The sequence below is a fragment of the Zalophus californianus genome, chromosome 14 (genome assembly GCF_009762305.2).
Source record: "Zalophus californianus isolate mZalCal1 chromosome 14, mZalCal1.pri.v2, whole genome shotgun sequence".
Classification (NCBI taxonomy): Eukaryota; Metazoa; Chordata; class Mammalia; order Carnivora; family Otariidae; genus Zalophus; species Zalophus californianus.
In genome coordinates this window covers 904,645-926,450 of record NC_045608.1, presented here as the reverse complement: position 1 = coordinate 926,450, position 21,806 = coordinate 904,645, and the positions used below count along the sequence as shown (strand labels likewise).

Below are 21,806 nucleotides of genomic sequence, written 5' to 3'. Positions count from 1 at the left end.
TGCGGGTCTCCAGGCCCTCTTGGGCTTCCTGGTGGAAGCAGCCATGAGGAAACTAGGACTCCCGCCACAAACTTGTGATGCGGCTGCACCAAGGGCGTCGCTCTCCCTGAGGTCGTGAGGAGACTTCGCACTGCCTATGGTCAGCAGGTCGCTCACACTGTGCACTGACTTCCCCCAAGTCCGCTAGTATCGATCCACCTTCCGCCATCACTAAATACCTGGCCGTAGCCGCAAGAGTAGAGGACAGGTCTTCTTCCCTGTTTCTGCCTCGCTCACTGGCACCGGGGTCCGCTGGGTCAGCGTCCACACATCTGAGAAACCTAAACTTCAGTTGTCACAGGTGCGTTTACCCCGTTTCCTGCAGGAACATTTGATGGCAAGACGTGGCCTCAGAAGATCAAGGATATCTGCTGGTTGGTGTTTTCTGGTCTGGGAGGGGTTCGCGAAGACGCCCCTCTGTGGAAGAACGCTGGTTCATCCGGGCCACTGAGTGAGCGTGGACGCGGGGAGAAGTGGCACTTACATGGGCACCGCGTTTAAGTCCACGGTGACGGTTGAGAACGCTCAGTGTCCGTGAGCCCGTGGGACGCCACGACGGACCTACGAATCCACACTTGTTCTGAGAGCACAGATCTCATTCTCTTATCACCTGAAGCATAATAGGTCCCAGGTTAATGACGACGAACATCATGATTTACAGAGATCCAAACCTAACGTTGAGAAGCAGGTGACCGAGCAACGTGGATGTGTCAAAACAGCATCTTTCTGCCATCAGGCCTTGGGGAAGATGCTGGACAGGTGACGCTCTAGAACACCGTGCTGGACCAGTGAACTGATGCCTTTGGTCCTCAGCTTGGAAAGCACGAATGTGTTTGTGTCCGTTATCCGTAAATACTGCTAAGACTGCACTTGAGGGTTGCCTGTTTGACGAGGAAGGAACATGACTTTGTCACCTGGCGAGTAGGTTATTTAAAACAATGAAACGTACCCAAAGATACAAATGTAGGTTTCCAAAGGGGTACGTGCACCCCAGTGTTTATAGCAGCAATGTCCACAATAGCCAAACTGTGGAAAGAGCCCAGATGTCCATCGACAGGTGAATGGATAAAGAAGATGTGGTCCATATATACAGTGGAATATTACTCAGCCATCAGAAAGGATGAAATCTCACCATTTACAACGATGTGGATGGAACTAGAGGGTATTATGCTGAGTGAAATAAGTCAGAAAAAGACAATCATATGATCTCACTGATATGCAGAATTTAAGAAACAAAACAGATGAACATAAGAGGATGGGAAGGAAAAGACAAAATCAGAAGGGAGACAAACCATAAGAGACTCTTAACTCTAGGAAACACTGAGGGTTGCTGGAGGGGAGGTGGGCGGGGGGCTGGGGTCACTGGGGGACGGGCACCAAGGAGGGCGCGTGATGGAATGAGCACTGGGTGTTCTATGCAACTGATGAATCGCTGACCTCTACAGCTGAAAACTAATAATACGCTGTATGTTAATTGAATTTTAAATAGACATTTAAAAAATTCCTTAAATGGTAAAATATAGAACAAAGGAGAAAAGAAAAAGGTATGTTAATGATCATCAAGTATACGAAGGATTCACGGTGAGCAGGATCGTTATTTCCCCGCAGACCAAGAGAAGATGTAGGTACAATTGCAATAAACACAACAGACTCAGGAGGCCAAATAAATAAATAAAACAACGAAACAACACGGGGTAGTGATCAGCCGTCCGACTGGAAACCTGTCGCAGTCCGGACGTGGGAGCAGGCGTACGAGCTGCCCATGCACGCACACCCACGTCTGGTGTCCGTTTCTGAGCGTGTGCCGTATCCATGTCTCCCTGTGACGAACACCGACTCCAGTCATTACACGTGAGCCAACGCAACAAGTTTAACACAAGAAACTAGTAGGAAGCACACACCTCGCTGCGTAAAGAGAGGGAGATAGTGCCGGTGGGAGACAGGCCCCCCCAGGTCAGCCTGGCCTGTTTCCCAGGAGTTGGGGGACGGTCCCTGGCACAGGCCGTTTGGTGTCTCCGTGGTGGAGGTGCCCCCACAGACGTCGAGCCCAGCCAGGCCCCAGCGAGGGGGGTGGGAAGCGGGTCTTTGCGGCTCCCGGGCCACCCCGCCCTGTCCCTGCCTGTCCTGGGGCTTCTCCAGCTTTGTGTTCCTGGCTCCAGCCAGGTGGGCCGTGCGTGGCCCCCGTGTATGGAGAAGCAAGCTGGTTTTGCGTGGAGGTTGGTTTCCGTCCCTAAGAAGCTTGTACCCGTTTAGTGCGATGTTTCCTGTACCCTCCTGCGGCCCCATGAGCAACCACGGGGCCGGGTTCCCCAGTGTTACCCTGCTGCAGCGAAGAGCACACTTTCAGGAGGGACAGAAAAACCACAGCCTGCCTGATCCTGGTTTTTTAGTTTAATATCAGCACATGGTTCTGAAAACAAATTCTTTACACAAACAGCGGGTCAGCGCTCCTGAAGCCTGTTTTCCGTTACACTCACGACGCACGTCCTGGCGGGCAGTGAGGTTGGCCTCGTCCCCGTGTGGAGACCCCCCCGCTGCGTGGTCGGGGCTGTGCCCACACCGCGTGGGTGGAGACACTTCGCACTGTGACAGTGCCGGGAATGGCTCACGATGTGCAGGATGGCGGGTGGCAGACGTCCTGAGGACACCCAGGGTCCTATTAACGGGCCCAAGGCTACACCCCAGATGCTGCCCCATCAGGTTTGCCGTAACCTCAGCGGTTTCTCCCAGGCCCGAGCTTGCCCAGCACCAGGCCTGCTGCAGCGACCATGTCCAGGGCCTGGCAGGAGGAGGCCCTTTCCACTGGCTGTTCCTTCCGAAATCCAAGGAAACAGTCTTTTGCTCACATATCCATCAGCCACCGCTCAGGACTTTTCTGGAAATGAGGTGGCTCTGCCCAGCAGGAGGCATGGGCTGGGAAGGGTCTGCTCTGCGGTGGGCTCAGCCTGCCTGTCCCCCAAGCCTGTCAGGGCGCCTTCTGCCTTCGCTCTTCCTGCAGAGGGGAGGCCAGAGGCTCACGTGGCGCTATCTGCCGCCTCCCCGCAAGCAGCAGCACCCCGCACTCGCTCAGAAAGTGCAGATCTGGCCCTCGCCCCCTCCCAGGGCCATGCACCCCCTTCCCGCCCTCCCACCCTCTCCCCTTCCTGCACACGTTGTCCAGTCTTCCCAGACACCAGACGTGGATCACCAGAACGCCTCGGCCCCTCACCTTGACAGCTCGCTCCAGCTGGGACAAGGCCGCCTCGTACTGTGGGACCAGCGGCTGCAGGAGCTCGCTGGGGATGTTGTGCCGTGCCATCTCTGGCACCCCAGCTTCAGCTAGCATGCGGAGGAACCTCCTCTCCTGCAGGGAAACAAGTGGGAAGGGACCCTGTTTTCTGTGAGCAGTGCTGCCAGCAGAGGCCCCCGGCCCCTGGGTTAGACTCCAGCAGACGGACCTGCACTTGGAGGAGCAGCGTGAAGGCCTGTCCAGTTTTTCCAGCGCGGGCGGTTCTTCCGACCCTGAAACCAAGCACAACTACCTCCAGGATGGTGGCCGCCAGGGGCCCGATGGGACAGGGGTTTCCCTCCAGGGACCCTCCCTCCAAAAGCACGGGACAGCCTCACCGATGCACGTAGGTACGCAGGTACTGAGGGGCATCATAGTTGACGACCAGCTGCACGCCCTGCACGTCAATGCCTCTAGCGGTGGCGTCTGTGCTGACGAGGCTGGGGAACACCAGGGGCCGTGGGCCCTGCCTGAGGCCGGGAGCCCCTCTCCGCCCCCTGCCCGGCCCTGCTGGGGAAGCCACCACACTGAGGAGGTGGGTCTCCCGTAGGAAAACACCCTTCAGAGGGGCCAGGCTGGTACCTGGCGGGAGCATTCCCCTCCCTCTTTCCAGGTACTCACAGCTGAATCTTGCCCTGCTCAAACTGCTTCAGGACGGCCTTCCTCTGGCCAGGCCCGCAGCGGGAGGAGAACTCAGCCACGGTCACACCTCCAAAAGCCTGGACGAGCAGGAAGAGCCTGGGTGGGAAGAGCCGGAAGGAGCTGGGTGGGCAGCGCCTGGAGCCTGCCCCCACTCTGTTCCCCTCTCGCCCCCCTCCGCCCACTTGGGCCTCACCTGTGCGAGTTCTCGCGGGAGTTGGTGAAGCAGAGGACCCTGGAGAAATTCTTCTCCAGGATCAGATGCAGGATGGCCAGTGGCTTAGTGCGGAGGCTGCAGGGCACATAGTGGTGCTGTGGGGACAGCACAGGGTCGGCCAGGCCCCAAGCATCTGAGGCACCCCCTCCCCACCCCTGCACGCCCCACTCACCGAGAGCCCTGCGGGGAAGGTGTACTTCCCGCCGGAGTCCCCGTCCTCATCAGTGTCTCTGGGGCCCCTGTACGTCAGCCCCGTGGAGAAGAGCCGGGGCTGGTAGAGGCCCAGCTGCTGCAGTTTCTCAGGATTCTGCGTCAAGGTGGCCGAGAAGAGCAGCTTCTGCAGCGGCATCTGAGGACAAGAAATACTGAGAGGGAAGCAGGAGATGAGACAACAGTCTTGGCCTAGCCAGCCGACCTCCAGGGCCCTGGCCACCCTCCCGGATACTGGCCGCCCCAGAACAAAGCGGACCAGACTGGGGCCGAGGCAGTCTCGGAGACAGAGGGGAAGCACGACGGGGCTGTCCGCAGGCGGCCACACCGAGTGCAGGGCAGAGCTCAGTGTCAGGTACCTGGCAGCAGTGGTGGCCCGGGGTTGCCTCCTCTGTAGCAGAGCAAAGGGGTCCTTGGCACCATCACTCGGGAAGGCCGCCTCCACCACCCGGGGCAGCCAGGACTGGTGCATGCTGTCTATCATGCGGTCGGCCTCATCGATGACCTGGGGGAAGCAAGAAGCCTGGTGTCTGGTGGCGGAGGTCTGCATTGGCTCCAAACCCCAGCCTTCCTCCAGGAGTGGGACTTACCAGGAAGCGGAGGTGCTGGAGGCTGAATCCTGGGGTCTGGTCGATGTGGTCCACCAGGCGGCCAGGAGTGGCCACCACCACGTCAGCCAAGCAGCGGAAGCCGTCTGCTCTGAGGAGCGGAGTGGCTCAGCACAGGGCCCCATGCCGACACCCCCCAATACCACAGGGAACCTGCACACAGGGTTCAGATAGCCGCTCCCTGTTCCCTGAGGAGCCCCCAGCCCCACAGGACCTACGTCTTCTGGACGAGACTCTCCTGCTCCTTGATCAGTGACTTTTGCCCAGTGATCAGGGCGACACGCAGAGGAGTGGCATCTGTGTAGATGTTGAACACTTTGCTCACCTAGAAAAGGAGCAGCCGTCACCGACCTGGTACAAAGCACCACAGCGATACAGATCCTAGGTCTGACCTGGGGACGTGGGGTGCACGTACCTGCTGGGCCAGCTCCTTGGTGGGCAGCACAACCAAAGCACGGACCTGGCAAACAGCTCGATGTAGCAGGGCCTGGTGGGGGGAGACATGACAACCACCTGTGTCAGCAGAGCCGGCTCCCTGCCTGCAGAGCCCACTCGGAGGGCGGGGTCCTTACACTCACCTGTACCACCGGAATGACAAAGGCCAAAGTCTTCCCACTGCCCGTTGGGGCAGAGACACAAAGGTCACTGGGCCGGTAGCCACCTCTGGCCACCAGAAACCCGTCGGCTGTGCTCTCCAGGAGGGCAGGAATCACTGCTGCCTGGACTGGACAAAGAAGGATGAGACACGGGTCACGTTTGTGCGGGAACATCCAGAATCAGCACAGGCACTGAAGTCAAAGGTAGCCTCACCCTTCACCTCTGACTTCTAGACTAGGCTGTTCTCGCTCAATGACAGCACCGGAGCCTCTAGGAGCGCCAGGCCCAGGTGGCCAAAGATGCCAAAAACCCAGATGGCACTTGATGCTGGACGTGCCTAGGGGCCCGTGTTCACGGCTGCTACACTGTGGCCTCGTAGGGCTCTCCGTGAGGAGGCTCTTGAAAGCGTGCGCCCCCCTCCCCCCCGCCCCGCACCTGGGAAGTAGAACGATATGCCATGAGCCCGCAGTTTCTTCTGCATGTCAGGGTGGACTTCAGGGATGTCCTCGATAGGCACCAAATCTTCAGTGACACTCTTTCCAACACAGCTTGGCTCAGCCAACCACGATGGCAGGAAAGGCTGGACCTACCGTAAAGAGAGAGAGACCAAGTGAATACTCCGGGGTCCGCGGGGCTAGGGGAGCAAGACCCGCAGAAACAAAGGACTCAGGTACTCAAGCTGAAGAGACCACAGCAAGGCAGGCCGACAACCCTATTTCCCAGCTTCTCCCCCCACCCCACGCAACCTTTAAAGGAATTAAACACACACCAGAAAGTGCCACTCCCCTGAGCAGAACCACCCTGGCGGGCTTCCTCCCACACCTAGGGTAACATCCACACCCAAGGTGCGCCTGCAAAGCCATCCAGGATCCGGCACTCACCTGCCCCCAACCTCATTTCCTATCACTGGCTCTACCGTAGCCACATAAGCCTCTGTTCCTACACAGAGAAGCTCACTGCTGCCTCAGGGCCTTTGCGCTAAATCCGCCTTCTGCCGGATGCTCACCTCCCCGGTCCATCTTACCCGGGCTGATCCCAACTCAATGTGGACCTGCACACGGGCACAGACACCAAGGGGCCCCTACGCACCCTGGCAAGCCCACCATCTCCTTCCTGGCAGCTCGGTACTGACTCACTGAAAACCTCCACCAAAACAAAAAGACGACTACTTAAGAGCCCGCTAGAAACTCCATTTTTTTCTTTTAACCAAGTAGGTGAGCACAGAACAGAAACTTCTTAAACACACCCACCAAGTAAGAGAGTAGTTTTAAGACCCAACTGTGACGACAAACCTACTTACTATATCACAAAAACCTTTCTTTTTTTACGATCAAAGCAAAAATACTGAACTTGCACGGGACGCGAACGCCCAAAAAGACACTGACAAGCCACGCAGCCGGGGGCGGAGAGGCGCCCTCACTGAACACTTGCGCACGCCCCCAGGCGCAGGCGCGGCCCTCCGGGCTACCCCGCGAGCGGCGGCAGGACCGGCGACGCCCACCGCACGCGGTCCCCGGCTGAAGCAAAGTCGTCGAAGGCTCCCTCCGCGCCGCGGGCCGCTCGCTCACCTTTGGCGCTCTGCTTCTCCCAAAGCCCCCGAGCAGCAGGGCCCGGGCTGGAGTCCCCGACGCCTCTCCGGGGGGCCGTCCGCCTGGGTCCTCCGGCGGCCCCGCGCCCTCGGCGTCCGCGCCGCTCTCTCCGGGCGCCTCTTCGCTGCTCCCTGCGCGGCAGAAGCGGGCCAGGGCGGCGCGTCAGCCCCCCGCGGACCCGGGTCCCACGGCCGCGCCCCCGCCCGGCCCGGCCCCACCTGCGCTCTCGTCCTCGCCGTCCGCTTTCCGCCGCTTCCCCCCGCGGCGCGTGCGGGCTCCCCGGCGCCCCGCCGCCCTCGCGCCTCCGCGGTCTGCGCGGCCGCCGCCGCCGCCGCCCCGCCGCCCCCGCCGTCCGCGCGGCCTCCTGCTGTTGCGGCTGCTTTTGTTGCTGCCGCTCTCGGGCACGGCACTGCAGCCGCTCCAGCAGCGCGCGCGCCCGGCCGTCCGCCTCGGCCTCCGCCCCGGCCGCCTCGGGGCCCGCGTACCGCGCGACGTGGAAGAGCGCCATGCCGGCCAGTCGCACGCCTCCCGGTCAGACGCGCCGCGATGACCGCAGAGGCGCAGGGCGGTGACGTCGGGGGCAGGGCGGCGGCGGTGGGCTGGAGGCCCCGGGCGCGGGGAGGTGACGTCACAGCGGGGGCCGGGCAGCGGCCGCCGCGTGCAGGAGACCCCGGCGCGGGGAGGTGACGTCACGGAGCCGGGCGGCGGCGCGTGAGGCGCATGGTGTCCGCGGCGTGGGGCGGCGGCGGCGGCGGCATGGAGCGGGACCCCGGCCCCGAGGGCGCGCGCCGGGCGCTGGGCCGCCTGCTGGAGGCGGTGCTGGCGAGCCGCGGCGAGGCCAACGCCGTGTTCGACATCCTGGCCGTGCTGCAGGTGGGGGCGCGCGGGGCGCGGTGGCCGGGGTCCCGGCGTCGGAAGCCGGGGAGGGGGGGGGGGCCTTCGCGGGGCGCGCAGGCCGGAGGCTCGGGTGGGCGGGCGACGGGCCCGGGCGTGAGGCAGCAGTGGGGCGTGGGGGGCCCCCCCGCGACCAGCCTGTTCCCTCAGTCCGAGGACCACGAGGAGACCCAGGAGGCGGTGCGCGCGTGCAGCCGCCTCTTCGGGGCCCTGCTGGAGCGGGGAGAGCTGTTTGTGGGCCGGCTGCCGTCCGAGGACTCGGTCATGGCAGGTGAGCGTCCCCGGGGCGCCGGGCTGTGGGAGGGCGGGGGGAGACTTGGCCCCTAAGCCGCAGCGCAGGGACCGCGGGTCGGTGGAGGGGCCCAGAGCCCACGGTCGGGGCAGAGGAGGATGGTGCTGGGGGCGGGCGGGGGGTCGGGGCAGAGACAGCCCTGCAGCCCGGTTACTACGGGGTCTGCTCTGAGACCTGACGCCCTCTGATCTGTGCGGTCAGCATGCCACGAAGCTGGGGTCGTGCGTCCCCACCCCCGGTCGTTTAGGTTTTGGGGTAAAGTGAGGGGTGAGGGACTGTGCCCTCAGGGTAGGAGGTTCTTTCTTCCCACCCCAGATCTGGGGCCACGGTGACTGCACCCATTTCCCCGGTGGGGCTGAGTGCAGAGTACCGGGCACGTGTGGGTTGACCCCCTTGCTCCCCGTAGGGTCCCAGGGGGCTACGCGCAAATACAAGGTGTGGATGAGACATCGGTACCACAGCTGCTGCAACCGCCTGCAGGAGCTTCTGGCTCACGCCTCCTTTGAGGTCAAGGTGAGTCACGCTGACTGCCTCCGGCGTTCCCTGCACCCCCAGCCACAGGCTGTCCACACGCACGGAGATGGGGCCAAGGCTGCCCGCGTCTGTGTTCCTGGGCCCACCAGAGGCCGTGTTCTCCTGTCTGGTTGGCATTCTGGTGGCTGGATTTGTTTGTGTGCCGGTACTTGTGGGAATGCCATGTGGAGCGAACTTGGGTTTGTGTGCTGGGGGAGCTCTGTGGCCATGCCTGCAGTGGGCGTGGCCTGTGGCCGGTCGCCTCGGCCACTCTGCTACCCGCTGTCCCCAGGAGCTGGCTCTCAGCACGCTCATGAAGTTTGTGCAGCTGGAAGGAGCCTACCCCCTGGAGAAACCTAAGTGGGACGGCTGCTACCTGTTTCCTCGGCAGCTCTTCAAGGTGGGGTGCACGGGGGTGGGCGGACAGAAGCTGGAATGGGCCCTGGCGCAGGTGGCTAGTGAGTGCCGTGCGTTTGCCATACCCTCCCCTGCAGGAGGGGTGAGGCTGCCGGCTCGGTGGTCTCCTCGGGCAGTCCCTGGTCGTGGGGCTGACGCACTAAGGCCCACCTCCCTGCTTGGCACCCAGGCGGTGGTGGAAGGCCTGCTTTCTCCGGAGAACGACTGCTCGCTGCTCCTGTCCCGGTTCCGGGAGTACTTGGAACACGACGACATCCGCTACCACGTGATGCGGGCAGCCACGGACGTCGTGGGCCGTGTCGCTGACAGGTACCCAGAGGTGAGCTGGCTGGGTCCCATGGCTGGGGGATGGGTGGGTGGTGGTCATGCCTGTGCTCAGGTTAGGCTTTGTGCAGGTGCCGCTCACTTTCTGGAACAACGCCTTCACGCTGTTGTCGGCTGTGAGCCTCCCCCGCCAGGAGTGTAGCTTCTCCACCTTCTACGTGAAGCACGTGGGTGAGCGTCCTGGGCAGGTGGTAGGGCAGGGGCACCCGGTGGGCTCCCCGCTCTCCCGCATGCCCGCTGATCCCTACCTTCTTTGCAGAGCTGTCGAGCACGTGGAAGGTGGTTCATCTGAAGGTTAGTTGCTCCAGAGGGGTCGGTGGCCTCCCTGGGAGGGGGGTCCTTTCAGAAGGACGCACGTGTGTGCGACGGGAAGAGAACTACCTGCCCCTTATTTGGCTTAGGCAGGCGCGGGGTGCCACACAGGGACCCCTCATAGGGACTGGGAGCGGGGTGGGGGAGGCACACAGGTACCCGGTTCCCAGGCTCTCAGCGGGCCCTTGTTACTGTGGGCAGTCACAGACGCGATGTTCCTCTGCTCCCGTACAGCTGGGATCCACGCAGGGCGTTTTCTCTTGTCTAGTACGGAGTCCTCGGGTTTGGGGTTTTGAACTGCTCCTCCCACAGGGCAGCGGGGAGGCCATGTGTCTGGTGTCCCCGCCTGGGGGCAGGGGGATGGGGTGGTGCCTGTGTGCAACTGTGACACCGCATCTGCTGTAGGAGCATAGGAAGGCGTTCCAGCTGATGTGGCTCGGTTTTCTCAGGCACAAGGTAGGGCGGGGTGGGGCGGGTGGGGAGCGGGCGCCCCCTGTCTGGGTCCGTATGGGTCAGGGGGTTCTTGGAGTGGGGCAGGTGCACCCACACCTGCGGCTTCCCGGCAGCTGCCTCTCAGCCTCTACAAGAAGGTGCTGGTGGTCATGCACGACTCCATCCTGCCGCACCTGGCCCAGCCCAGCCTCATGATCGACTTCCTGACCCGCGCCTACGACGTGGGTGAGTGCTGAGCTCCCGGGCGGGCCTGTGTGTGCTCACGGACTGGGCTCCTGCAGCCGTGTGGCTGGTGGGCCATCCTCAGGAGTCTGCTTTCCCTCCCGGCCTGGTGGCCTGCAGCTTTGTTGGACTCGCCCCCCGGGCTGGAGGGGTGGGGTGGGCTGGGGCTTCACAGCCACACGTGTGTCTGCAGGGGGAGCCATCAGCCTCTTGGCCTTGAATGGACTTTTTGTCCTGATTCACCAGCACAACCTGTGAGTACTCATCCTGGAGGCGTCCTCAGGCCGGGGAGCCGGCTGGGCTGTGCTCAGGGTGGTGGGGTCGGGGTTGGGCTGGAGAAGGGCTGGGGAGGGGACGGAGCCCCTGGAAGCCACCACCTGTCTCTTCATTGCTCCACCCCTGTGCCGCCTGCTGCTCAGTTACACTCCCCCTCCCCTAGCGAGTACCCTGATTTCTACCGGAAGCTCTACGGTCTCCTGGACCCGTCCGTTTTTCACGTCAAGTACCGGGCCCGGTTTTTCCACTTGGCCGATCTCTTCCTGTCATCCTCGTGAGTGCCAGAGGCGGGGCTGAGACCCAGAGCGGGGACTGGGGTGCTGGGTGAGGGGGTCTCACTCACAGCTACCGTCCCGCCCAGCCATCTGCCCGCCTACCTGGTGGCGGCCTTCGCCAAGCGCTTGTCCCGCCTAGCGCTGACGGCGCCCCCCGAGGCCCTGCTCATGGTCCTGCCCTTCATCTGCAATCTGCTGCGCCGGCACCCTGCCTGCCGCGTCCTCGTGCACCGCCCTCTGGGCCCTGGTGAGTGCGACTGGGGGACCTGGGGGACCTGGGGGGCCTGCCCTCCCCCAGCAGCCAGTACACCGGGGGCCGGTCGTGGAGCAGGGCCTGGGTCTCGTTCCTAGAGCTGGATGCCGACCCCTATGACCCTGAAGAGGAAGACCCCGCCAAGAGCCGAGCTCTGGAGAGTTCGCTGTGGGAGCTGCAGGTGAGCACGCCGGGTCCGTCACCCACCTCCTGGCCCACCTGGGTGTGTGCCGCCTGCGGGTCTCCTGGCTGCCCAGGGCGGGGGTGGTGGTGATGTCACACGTGCTCTGCAGGCCCTCCAGCGGCATTACCACCCCGAGGTGTCCCAGGCCGCCAGCGTCATCAACCAGGCGCTGTCCGTGCCTGAGGTCAGCATCGCACCGCTGCTGGATCTCACAGCATTTGAGGTGAGGGGGGGGATGCTGAAGTTTGGGTGGCCGGGGTGCGGGGACCGCGCAGTGTGGGAGCGTCCATCTCTCCGTCCCTTGCAGGTCTTCGAGCGGGACCTGAAGAAGAAGGGCCAGGAGTCGGTACCACTAGAGTTCATCCCCGCCCAGGGTCTGTTGGGCCGGCAGGACGACCTCTGCGCCCAGCACTTCACGCTCAGCTGACCCTGTGGCCTCCCCTCCCCCCCTCGGCCCCCATAAGTGGTTTCATGGGAGAGCCATTGGGGTGGGCCGTGGGTGGCTAGGCAGGGGTCTGGGGAGGTGCTGAACCCGTCTACTGGCTCCTGTGGTGGCTGGGTCCACAGGTAGACGTCCACAGTGCTAGCCACCCTATGTCTACCTGCAGCACCGCCCCCCCCCCCCCCCCCCCGCACTGGAACGTGGTGTCCAGGGGTCTCTCCCTCCGCTGAAGCCTGGTGGGGAGGGGGGCTGCAGAAGTGGCTCCTGCCATGGGGCTCCAGGTGCACTGGTGTGGCTTCTGCCAGCCCTGCAAGCTTCCCCGGGCACCCCAGACTCCCCGGGGCCCTTGTATCCAGGGAGGGTCTGGGCCACGCCCCCCACCTTTCCCGTGCAATTGGACTCTTGTGACTCAGGAGCGACAGTGAGGGCTTTGTCCTGGTTAGTCTTGGGGCGCACAGGGAGCGTACATGCCCGTTCCTGACCAGGTCCAGAGGAGGACACCTTTGTCCCCTGACCCCCGGGGTGCCGGAGCGTGTGTGCCCCGTCAGAGGGAGTTAGCTGGAGGCCGCTTCACCCTTCCATCCTTTCCCCGAGCAGAGTGGGCACCGGCAGCCATGGGCCAGTGGCTTATTTTGTGCCAGGGCGTTTGTTCCTTCGAGGCCCCATTTCTGCCAGGCGAGCCTGCTCCTTGAGTCTGGGTTTCCTCTTAAAAAATCTGCTTGTCTGGGGACAGAGGAGTCATGTGTTTGATGGCAGCTCACGTGGGCTGGGGGGCTGGCAGAGGCACAAGTGGGGGTGGAGAGCCCACGAGGGAGAGAACCCCCCCCTTGCCCTGCAGCCTCCTGAGTTCCCGGCATACCCCCACCCCGCAGGAGCGCCCTGGGGTCACAGAGGGCAGTTGTTTGGCCAGTTTGGTCTCTGGGAGCTGCTCCTGTGGCCTAAGACCCTGGTGTGCCTGGTGGGGGCTTTGCCCAAGGGGTGAAGGGGCACCTCTTCTCTGTACAGGGTTGTGTGAGTCAGGGACACTAGCGCCCCACCCCCCAGCTGGACTGCCCTGGCTCCCTCCCAAGCTGGTTCCTGCCCCAGGGCCTTTGCACTGCTGTTGCCACAGCTTTCCCCTGGTCTTCAGACCCCAGGCTGAGTGAGGCCTTGCAGAGTGGTTACATCCTGTGTGTAACAGCGTTTTGTGTGTCCCACCTGGCACGTACTTATCTTCGTGGCCCGGCTGCCCTGCAGCAGTCCGCAGACTGTCCCTGCCCGCCTTCACGGGGACCGAGGGAGGCTCGTTACTGACCGGCCTTGTCTCCTGGCCCAGGACTTGCCTGGCTCGGAGGAGGGGCTCATGCACATTTGTGGGGGATGGTCTCGAGGCTCCTGAGTGGCCTGCTACCAGAGGTCATCAGTGCCCTGCCTGAGCCTCGGTGCGGGGACACCAGGGGGCAGCGTGGATGGGCTGAGCCCTCACCGATTAAGAAATGGATTTTTTCCAAGTTAAATTATAAAAGGCTTAAGCAGGTTTTTATTTTTTTCCGAAATTCAGCATCGTGTGTTCTGTGTAGATTTTCTCATTCTGGCAGATTCGGGGACTCCCATGCCCTGGACACCTCAGTCCACTACACCGCCTGACCCTCAGGGCTGGGCAGCTGCATTTTGCCACATTGGTGTTGGGTTGGTGTTTCTTTTTTATTTTACTTTATTTTTTTTCCAAAGATTTTGTTGAGTGAGTGAGCAAGTGTGATGGGGGGGCGGGGCAGAGGCAGAAGGACAGCAGACCCCCTGCTGAGCTCAGAGCCCAATGGGGGGCTGGATCCCAGTACCCTGAGATCATGACCTGGGCTGAAACTGAGTTGGACGCTCAACCCACTGAGCCACCAGGCCCCCGGGCTGGTGTTTCTCCACCTCCCGTCCTGGTTGCCCTTTGGGTGGTTGCCTGAGCGGACGTGGGGTGGGGGCAGGGATGGATGGAGGAGACAGGGCAGCCCTGCTGGAGTGGCCAGGACAGCCTCGGAGGCTTCTGGGCTGGGGGCCTGAGCACCTGACCGACGTCGGGGCTTCTGGTCCAGGGGATATTAGAGCTAGACAGTCAGGGGCTCCTGAACCCTCTGGGATCTGAGTGTAAGTGCTGGGGTGGACCCTCCCCTGCCAGGCAGTCACTGTCCTAGGAGGTCTGCACATCCTGGGGAGAGTCCGCGACTGCTGGGGGACAGCGTCTGCGTGGAGGACTCTTCATACCATTCATGGCTCCCAGCCCGCCTTCTGCGGCAGCCCCAGGGTCAGACATGGGGGTTCTCAGGGACCCCAGACTGGCTGTGGGAGTCAGATGTCAGGGGGTCTCGACACCAGACTGATCATGGGGGTCACGTGGGGGGTCTTGGGAACCCTGGACTGGCCGTGGGGGTCAGATGTGGGGTGGGTCTCGGGGACCCTGGACTGAGTGTGGGGGTCAGACATGGGGGGGTCTCAGGGACCCCGGACTGGCCGTGGGGGTCAGACATCTGGGGGTTTTGGGGGCCCCTGGACTGGCCGTGGGTGTCAGACATGGGGGGTCTCGGGGATCCTGGACTGGCTGTGAGGGTCAGATATGGGGGTGGGTCTCAGGGACCCTGGACCCACTGTGGGGGTCAGACGTGGGGGGTCTTGGGGACCCTGGACTGGCCGTGGGGGTCAGATGGGGGGTCTCGGGGAAATGGGTGTATATGAAGTTGGGAAACCCCTGAAAAAGGGCATCCTTGCAGCTGCTCCCACACCAGGCAGTAAGCGGGACAAAGCCCCCATGATGGGAGCTCATAGGTCATCAGGCAGAGCAGGGCGAGGGATTCCTCCGGAGTAGAAAATGTCAGTGGAGGCCGCCTTGGATGGAGTGTCCAGAACTGATGTCCAGGCCCTGGGGGCAGCAGGGGCAGGCAAGAGCCTCTTGGGTAAGGGAGGACCAGCAGCCTCCTGTATGGTCCTGGGATGGCGTAGGTGGGTGATGGAACTTTCAGGGTGTGGGGGAGGACAAGTAGTGAAGGGGGGGCACTTGGGGGTCCCAAGTGCCACGGTGTGTGTGACCCTGACTCCAGGGTCGGTGCCCACGGATGGCCTGGCCCTTCCCTTCTTCCCTCCACTTGGGGCAGCAGTGGCCACCCTGTGCACTCGGCTTGTCTGCCCCCATCACCGTGTAGCCACCCCGAGTGTCAAATGCTACTTCTCTCTTCCCGGCCCATACATCTCTCCCTGACACCACCCAACCCAGGGGAGAGGGGGGACCCTGACCGACGGAGACCTCACTCCTGTTGTATACAGAACCGGAGCTGAAAACAATGTATCCTTTTGCAGAAACTCAGGGGTGTGGCATTTCCTGCCCCGGGAGGAGGTTCACGGGGAGCTGGCCCTCTTGTTCAGGGGGCCGGGGACACAGGGACCCTTCCGGTGCCCGTGAGCAGCTCCCTGAGCTCCCCGGCTCACTGCCCACCTCCCGGCGTGGAGGCTCCAATGCCTGTGGGCCCAGAGTCTGAGCAAAATTCAAAGGTCTTGGGCCATCGCTGAGGCCGGTGTAGACTGAGCACCTACTGTGCGCAGGAGCGTCCTTCCATTCGGTGCTCAGCGCACACACCTGGCCAAGCCCCTCAAGGGAGGCTTTCCCTCCCTCCCTTGGTCTCCCATGCCCTGTCCCCTCCAGGAGGTGAATGGGACTTGGGGGGCAATGAGGTCACGGTCACCTAGGTCATGCAGCCGGGCTGATGAAATGAGGCGTGTCTGTCCTGGTGATAAGAAGCGCTCACGCCCCTGCCTGGCATTTAGCAGATTAGCTGCAGACAATTCTATGTCAGCAGGCGTACTCCTGAGAGGTCAGTCAGCGAGAGGAGCTCAGCGACATCCCCCCGTCCCCCTGAAGCGCTTTCCCGCTGCACTGTGCCCCTGCACCCCATTTGCTCGCCTCTGCAGGGGAGGAGATGGTCCGTTAATGGAAACTGCCAGCCTCGCTGCCGCTTTCAGGAGCAGGGTGGTGAGGGTTGTGGCTTCGGCCTGCACGCCCAGCCTCAGCTGTCCAAGTGCGCAGTGGGCTGTGCCAGGTGCCAGGGCTGCACCAAATTACTCCAGCGTTTAGCGGCTTGAACCCAGGTCTCTGCAAAGGGCCAGAGTGGCTGGTGTGGCTCCGTGGCCCCATGCAGCAGCTTGCCTGCACCACTGCGGAGCATGCAGGGCACAGGGCATGTGTGGGCCCCAACGGCTGTCTGCAAGGGCAGGCGGGCGGGTTCGGCCTGTGGGTCGTGGCCGACCACGCCCTGGCCTGGTGACCTCTCTTCCCTTTAGAAGCCACGCCGTGTGCCTGACTGGGCGTCTGGAGATGGCTCCTGTCCACGGACGTGCAGATGAACCTGGCCTCCAGGAGGGACCAGTGACGTCTCCTGCCCGTGGAGGAATCAGCTTTGCGTTTGGGGAATTTCTTCAGGGCTTCCTGCCAGGCCCGCACCCACGGTTCCCCTTGGGGATGAACTGGCCAGCCGTGGAGCTGTCCCCCAGGCAGGGGCAGACCTGAGGACGTCTGGGACAACGTGTGCATTTCCTGCAGCACTTGGGTCGATTTCTCAGGCAGGGCTCCCGCCCCTCCGTTTGCGTTACTATGTAACAAAGCACCCCAAACTCAGTGGCATCAACATTTTATCGTGTCCCCAAGCCCTGCGGTCAGGGCGCAGATGGGGCCCCACCCGGCGGCTGGACTAGCTGTGTGATGCCTGGCAGCTCTGGCGGGGACAGTGGCGTCTCCCACCGCGTTCTGACGAGTGCGTGGGGGAGATGCAGGTGAACTGCTCTGGGGCCATCCTCACACAAAGCCAAGACCTGGGGCTGCAAGCGCCCGAGGTGTGGTCTCTGCAGGTCTGAAGCCCAGAGGTCCTAACGCAGGTGAGTCAGGGCGGAGCTGTCTCCAGAGGCTGCGGGGGAGGGTCCTCCCTGGTCTCTCCAGCCTCCGGGCGTGGCCGAGGATCCCATCCCGTGGCTGCATTCCTCCCAGCCCTGCCTCCGTCCCTGCCCGGCCCCTTTATCCACTCCCTGAACCTGGGCACCGTCCACGGGGACATACAGGGCACCCCGCAATCCCATCCCTGTGCACCGAGACCCTGCTGGGGAGGGCCCTGCTCCCGCCACTGCAGCCTGGGCCATGAGGAGTCAGTCTGGCCCTGGGGGATGAGCGCGTGGCGGCCCAGGGCCCATCAGGCTCCCGGTTTACAAAAAACTGCAGCCAGTTTTAGGCGGACTCCTTGAAGGACATTCCAAAGGGAAGCACTCTCCGTCCTGGGGGTGTGCATGTCTGGGGGGCTGGCTCCACCCAATAGGCCACAAAGGGAACCCACAGACCAAGGCGGGGGTACCCGGGCCTAAAGGGGCAGCGGGTGCCGAACCCGGGCCTGGGAGCTGGTGCTCAGAGACGCTTGGCATCGGCGGATCCAAGTTGTATCCCGCACGACGGCGCCTATGGCCCCTGAAGCCCGAGCTGGACAATCTGGACTGCTGCTCAGCAAGGGTCGAGAGGGACGGTCGGGCTGCCCTCCAGAGGGACACCTGGGAGCCTCTTTGGCTGAAGAGGCCCGGGAGCCCATCGGGCAGGCAGTCCCCCCGGGGGGTTCAATGTACCACCTCAGAGACCGTCCCGGGTGGGGTGCCTCCACTCTGAGGCTGGTCAGGTGCTCTGAGGGGGCTGGAGCTCCACGGGACTGGGGTGCCCCCTGGAGCTCAAGGTGGGCTAGCCAGGGGCAGAGGGCACAGTGCAGGCCGCGCAGGGGGAACAGCGGCGGGACCAGGAACAGCGCAGCCGTGGGAAGAGGCCGGGTCACAGGAGGAGACTATTTGGGGTTACTGGAATCGGCCTCGTTCAAAGCCTGTGACACAGAGGCACATATGCCCCCTGAAGGCCCATCTAGAGACAAGTGCACTACCTTTCCAGCGATGGGTGGAGGCCGGAGGGCCGATGAATCCTCCCGCAAAAGACCCCGGGGAGCCTTGAAGCCTCGGGAAGCCGGGGACGCATGGGGTCGACAGGCCGGATGGAGACCGACGGCGGCCGCATGCAAGCCGCCAGCTCAGAAAGAGTCTCGGGGTTGGGATACCTCCGCCCGGAAGGCTCTCCGGTGGTTCCGGTGCGGGCCGAGATCCACGGGCAGAGAGACACCCGGCTTCCGCCGCACAGGTGAGGGGCGCCTAGCGCGCATGCGTGAGCCGCGCAGGGGCGGGCAGCCAGGGGCCCAGAAGAGCGCGAGCGGGCAGAGCGGCGGGGGAGGGGGCGGGCCCCCGGGGCTCCAATCCTCTGCCTCATTCCCAGCCCTAGGCTACTCACCTGGGCCTACTTCGCCCCCAGAGGTGAAGCTGGAGGAGCGGGGTCTGCCTTGGTCGCAGGGGCCCGGGAGGCTGGCGGGGTGTTTTTCCAGCAACAGACACCTGGGAGCCTCGATGCCTGGTCAGCCCGGGACCCCGTCGGGCAGGCAGCCGGTTGCAGGGGGACTGCCTGTACCGTTGCAAGCTGCCCCCTGACAAGGGGTGTGGGGGTGCCCGTTTTATTCGGGAGGCTGCTGGGGTGATCCCGGCTGTCCCGAATCTCCACCGGTTTCCAGGGCCTCGGGCTGGCTGACAGGTGCGTCTGGCGCTTTTAGGAGCCGCCCGTGTCAGGGGAGCCCGGGGCGCGGCTGGTGTGGGGTGTGGCAGCGACCCCAGGCTGGGCTGGGCGGCCCACACGCTCGACCTACTTGCAAGCCTGCACCTGCGCACGTGGGCGTGTGTTTCCCTTTCAGCCGGAGCTGGGGGAGCCGGGCCTGTGTTGCCAGGGGGGCCTGAGTCCCCTGACTGCGCTGTCCTTCTGTGAGAGACCCCTGAGGGCCCTGAGTTCGGGAGAAGGCGGGGGCTTCATCAGGCAGCCAGTCCGACGGGGACGGAGCTGGGCCCCTGGAAAGGTGCCTCTAAGAAAGATTGGGGGGGGGTGGCTCCCTCCAGCCTGGAGGTTGTGCATGTGGTTCCAGACCGTCGGGAGCTGGGCAGGCTCAGATGACCCCAGCCACCCTCTGCGGGCTGACGCGGTGCTTACTGAGCATGCTCCAGCCGCACAGGTGCGTGGAGCCAAGGATCTGCTCCCCGGCCAGGGTCTGGAGGGCGGCTTGCTTCACGGCAGTAGCCTGGTGGGATACATGGCATCTGCCTGTTTCCAAGTGCGAATCCACACAAATGCCTGTGTTTCCCCTGAAGGCAGAGCGGAGGGATCTGGGAGCCTTGCAAGACCTGACTGCGGCGTGCTGACCGTGGTACCCTCAATGGGCGGCATCTGGGAGCCTGGTTTGCTGCAGAAACCCGGGCCTTCCAAACAGTGAGTGCACCTGGGGACTGACTCGCCCCCATTTCCGGGGCTGCCTCCAAAGGAATTTCAGGGGTGGGCTCCCTCCATGGTGGACACAACGCAGAGGTGGGTCCTGGCTCCCAGGGCAGTGACAGCGTGAGTACGGTGCAGGTGTGAGCCTCCCAGGCCAGGGGAGCCCGGGCCGGGAACAGGGGAGGTCGGGCGAGGTCGGGACACAGGAGCAGACCTGTGTGCACCTGCACCTGCCCAAGTCCAAGCCCAAACCTGCACAAACACACTTGTGTCCCCCTGAGGTCTGTGGGGTTGCGGGGGCCAGCAGTGCTCAGACTGATTGTCTTTGTCGCCCGTGTCTTTTGTTGTTGCTGTTTGCTTGATACATTTTTTTAAGATTTAATTCCAGTGTCATTAACATGCGATGTTGTATTAGTTTCGGGCGTGCAGTGTAGGGATTCAGCACTTCCACACATCACTCCGTGCTCCTCACGGTAAGTGTACGCCTAGTCCCCTGGACCTGGTTCACTCCTCCCCTCCCTCCTCCCCTCTGCTGAACACCAGTGCTCTGTAGTTGAGTCAGTTTCTTGGATTGTTTCTTGCTTTGTTCCTACATTTCCACATATGAGTGAGATCCTATGGTATTTGTCTTTCTCTGACTTCACTTATCGTAATACCCTCTAGGTCCGTCCATGTTACAAATGGCAAGATTCATTCCTTTCTATGGCTGAGTAATAGTCCATTGTGTGTACACACCACATCTTTATCCGTGCGTAAGTCAGTGGGCATTCTGGCTGCTTCCGGATCTCAGCTAGTGTAGATACTGCTACTGTAAGAGGGCTGCATGTATCCTTTGAAGTATTGATTTTGTATCCTTTGGGTAAATACCCAGGAGTGCAATTGCTGGGTTGTAGGGCAGCTCTATTTTTAACTTTTTGGGGAACCTCCATACTGTTCTCCAGAGTGGCTGCACCAGTCTGCACTCCCACCAACAGTGTAGGAGGGTTCCCCTTTCTCTGCGACCTCGCCAACACCTGTCGTTTCCTGTGTTGTTCAGTTTAGCCATTCTAACTGGTGTGAGGTGGGATCTCATTGTTTTGATTTGCATTTCCCTGATGCCGAGTGATGTTGAGCATCTTCCCATGTATCTGTTGGCCATCTGGATGTCTTCCCTGGAAAGGTGTCTATTCATGTCTTTGCCCATTTTTTAAATGGATTATTTGTTTTTTTGGAGTGTTGAATTGTATCGGTTTTTAATACTTTGGCTAGTAAGCCTTGATCAGATATGTCATTTGCAAATTTCTTACCAATTCTGTAGGTTGTCTTTTCGTTTTGTTGACTGTTTGCTGTGCAAAAGCTTTTTATTTTCATGAAGTCCTAATAGTTCATTTTTGCTTTTGTTTCACCTTGTCTTTGGAGACGTGTCTTGAAAGAAGTTGCTGTGGCCAATATGGAAGAGGTTGCTGCCTGTGTTCTCCTCTAGGATTTTGAAGGATTCCTATCTCACCTTTAGGTTTTGAGTCTATTTTTGTGTGTAGTGTAAGGAAATGGTCCAGTGTCACTCTTCTGCATGTGGCTGTCCAATTTTCCCAGCACCATTTGTTGAAGAGACTTTTTTCCATTGGACATTCTTTCCTGCTTTGTCGAAGATTAGCTGACCATAGAGTTGAGGGTCCATTTCTGGGCTCTCTATTCTGTTCCACTGATCTATGTGTCTGTTTTTGTGCCAATACCGTGCTGTCTTGATGATTACAGTTTTGTAATAGAGCTTGAGGTCCAGAATTGTGAGGCCTCCAGTTTTGGTTTTCTTTTCCAACGTTCCTTTGGCTATTCAAGGTCTTCTGTGGTTCCATACAAATTTTAGGGTTGGTTGTTTTAGCCCTGTGAAAACTGTTGTTGGTAGTTTGATAGGGTTTGCATTACATGTGTAGATGGCCTTGAGTAGGAGAGACTATTTTTTATTTTTATTATTAACGTATAATGTATTATTTGTTTCAGGGGCACAGGTGTGTGATTCATCAGTCTTGCACAATTCACAGTGCTCACCAGAGCACATACCCTCCCCAATGTCCATCACTCAGCCACCCCATCCCTCCCACCCCCACCACTCCAGCAACCCTCCGTTTGTTTCCTGAGATCAAGAGTCTCTTATGGTTTGTGTCCCTCTCTGGTTTTGTCTTGTTTCATTTTTTCCTCTCTCCACCGTGATCCTCTGCCTTGTTTCTCAAATCCCACATATTAGTGAGATCATATGATAATTGTCTTTCTCTGATTGACTCATTTCGCTTAGCATAATACCCTCTAGTTCCATCCACATCATTGCAAATGGCAAGATTTCATTTTTTGATGGCTGCATAATATCCCATTGTATATACATACCACCTCTTCTTTATCCATTCATCTGTCGATGGACATCTGGGCTCTTTCCACAGTTTGGCTATTGTGGACATTGCTGCTATAAACATTG

General features: G+C 61.2%; 2 protein-coding genes across 5 annotated transcripts; one reads left to right on the top strand and one right to left on the bottom strand.

Moving 5' to 3' along the window:
* Positions 1–2,415: 2,415 nt before the first annotated feature.
* DDX51 (DEAD-box helicase 51) lies at positions 2,416–7,709 on the bottom strand. Its single transcript, XM_035724026.1, is given in 15 exon segments — positions 2,416–3,031; positions 3,248–3,382; positions 3,477–3,540; positions 3,646–3,747; positions 3,929–4,045; positions 4,143–4,258; positions 4,336–4,528; positions 4,733–4,878; positions 4,964–5,072; positions 5,200–5,306; positions 5,397–5,468; positions 5,560–5,705; positions 6,014–6,164; positions 7,147–7,425; positions 7,427–7,709. Coding segments are annotated over 15 exon segments (2,013 nt in total). The 5' UTR covers positions 7,676–7,709; the 3' UTR covers positions 2,416–3,004.
* A 112-nt stretch (positions 7,710–7,821) lies between these two features.
* NOC4L (nucleolar complex associated 4 homolog) lies at positions 7,822–18,084 on the top strand. 4 transcript variants are annotated; one of them, XM_035724029.1, is made up of 16 exons: positions 7,827–8,040; positions 8,170–8,332; positions 8,760–8,866; positions 9,159–9,266; positions 9,453–9,602; positions 9,679–9,778; positions 9,867–9,901; positions 10,325–10,375; positions 10,486–10,597; positions 10,788–10,848; positions 11,034–11,144; positions 11,232–11,392; positions 11,497–11,579; positions 11,692–11,805; positions 11,890–16,911; positions 17,951–18,084. In XM_035724029.1, exons 1-15 carry the CDS (start codon positions 7,888–7,890, stop codon positions 12,007–12,009), a joined length of 1,629 nt encoding a protein of 542 aa, XP_035579922.1. In that variant the 5' UTR covers positions 7,827–7,887; the 3' UTR covers positions 12,010–16,911; positions 17,951–18,084. The 4 variants fall into 4 exon arrangements, with proteins under 4 accessions (XP_035579924.1, XP_035579922.1, XP_035579921.1 ...); XM_035724028.1 differs by having other exon boundaries at positions 17,918–18,029; XM_035724030.1 differs by having other exon boundaries at positions 7,829–8,040; positions 8,212–8,332; positions 17,918–18,029.
* The last annotated feature ends 3,722 nt before the right edge of the window (positions 18,085–21,806 follow it).

Excerpts from the sequence above, each read along its gene's own strand:
- NOC4L (XM_035724029.1), top strand. The coding sequence starts at position 7,888 with ATGGTGTCCGCGGCGTGGGGCGGCGGCGGCGGCGGCATGGAGCGGGAC. Across the intron at positions 8,867-9,158 it reads ACGCCTCCTTTGAGGTCAAG|GAGCTGGCTCTCAGCACGCT; the intron begins GTGAGTCACGCT and ends CGCTGTCCCCAG. Across the intron at positions 11,580-11,691 it reads GTTCGCTGTGGGAGCTGCAG|GCCCTCCAGCGGCATTACCA; the intron begins GTGAGCACGCCG and ends CGTGCTCTGCAG.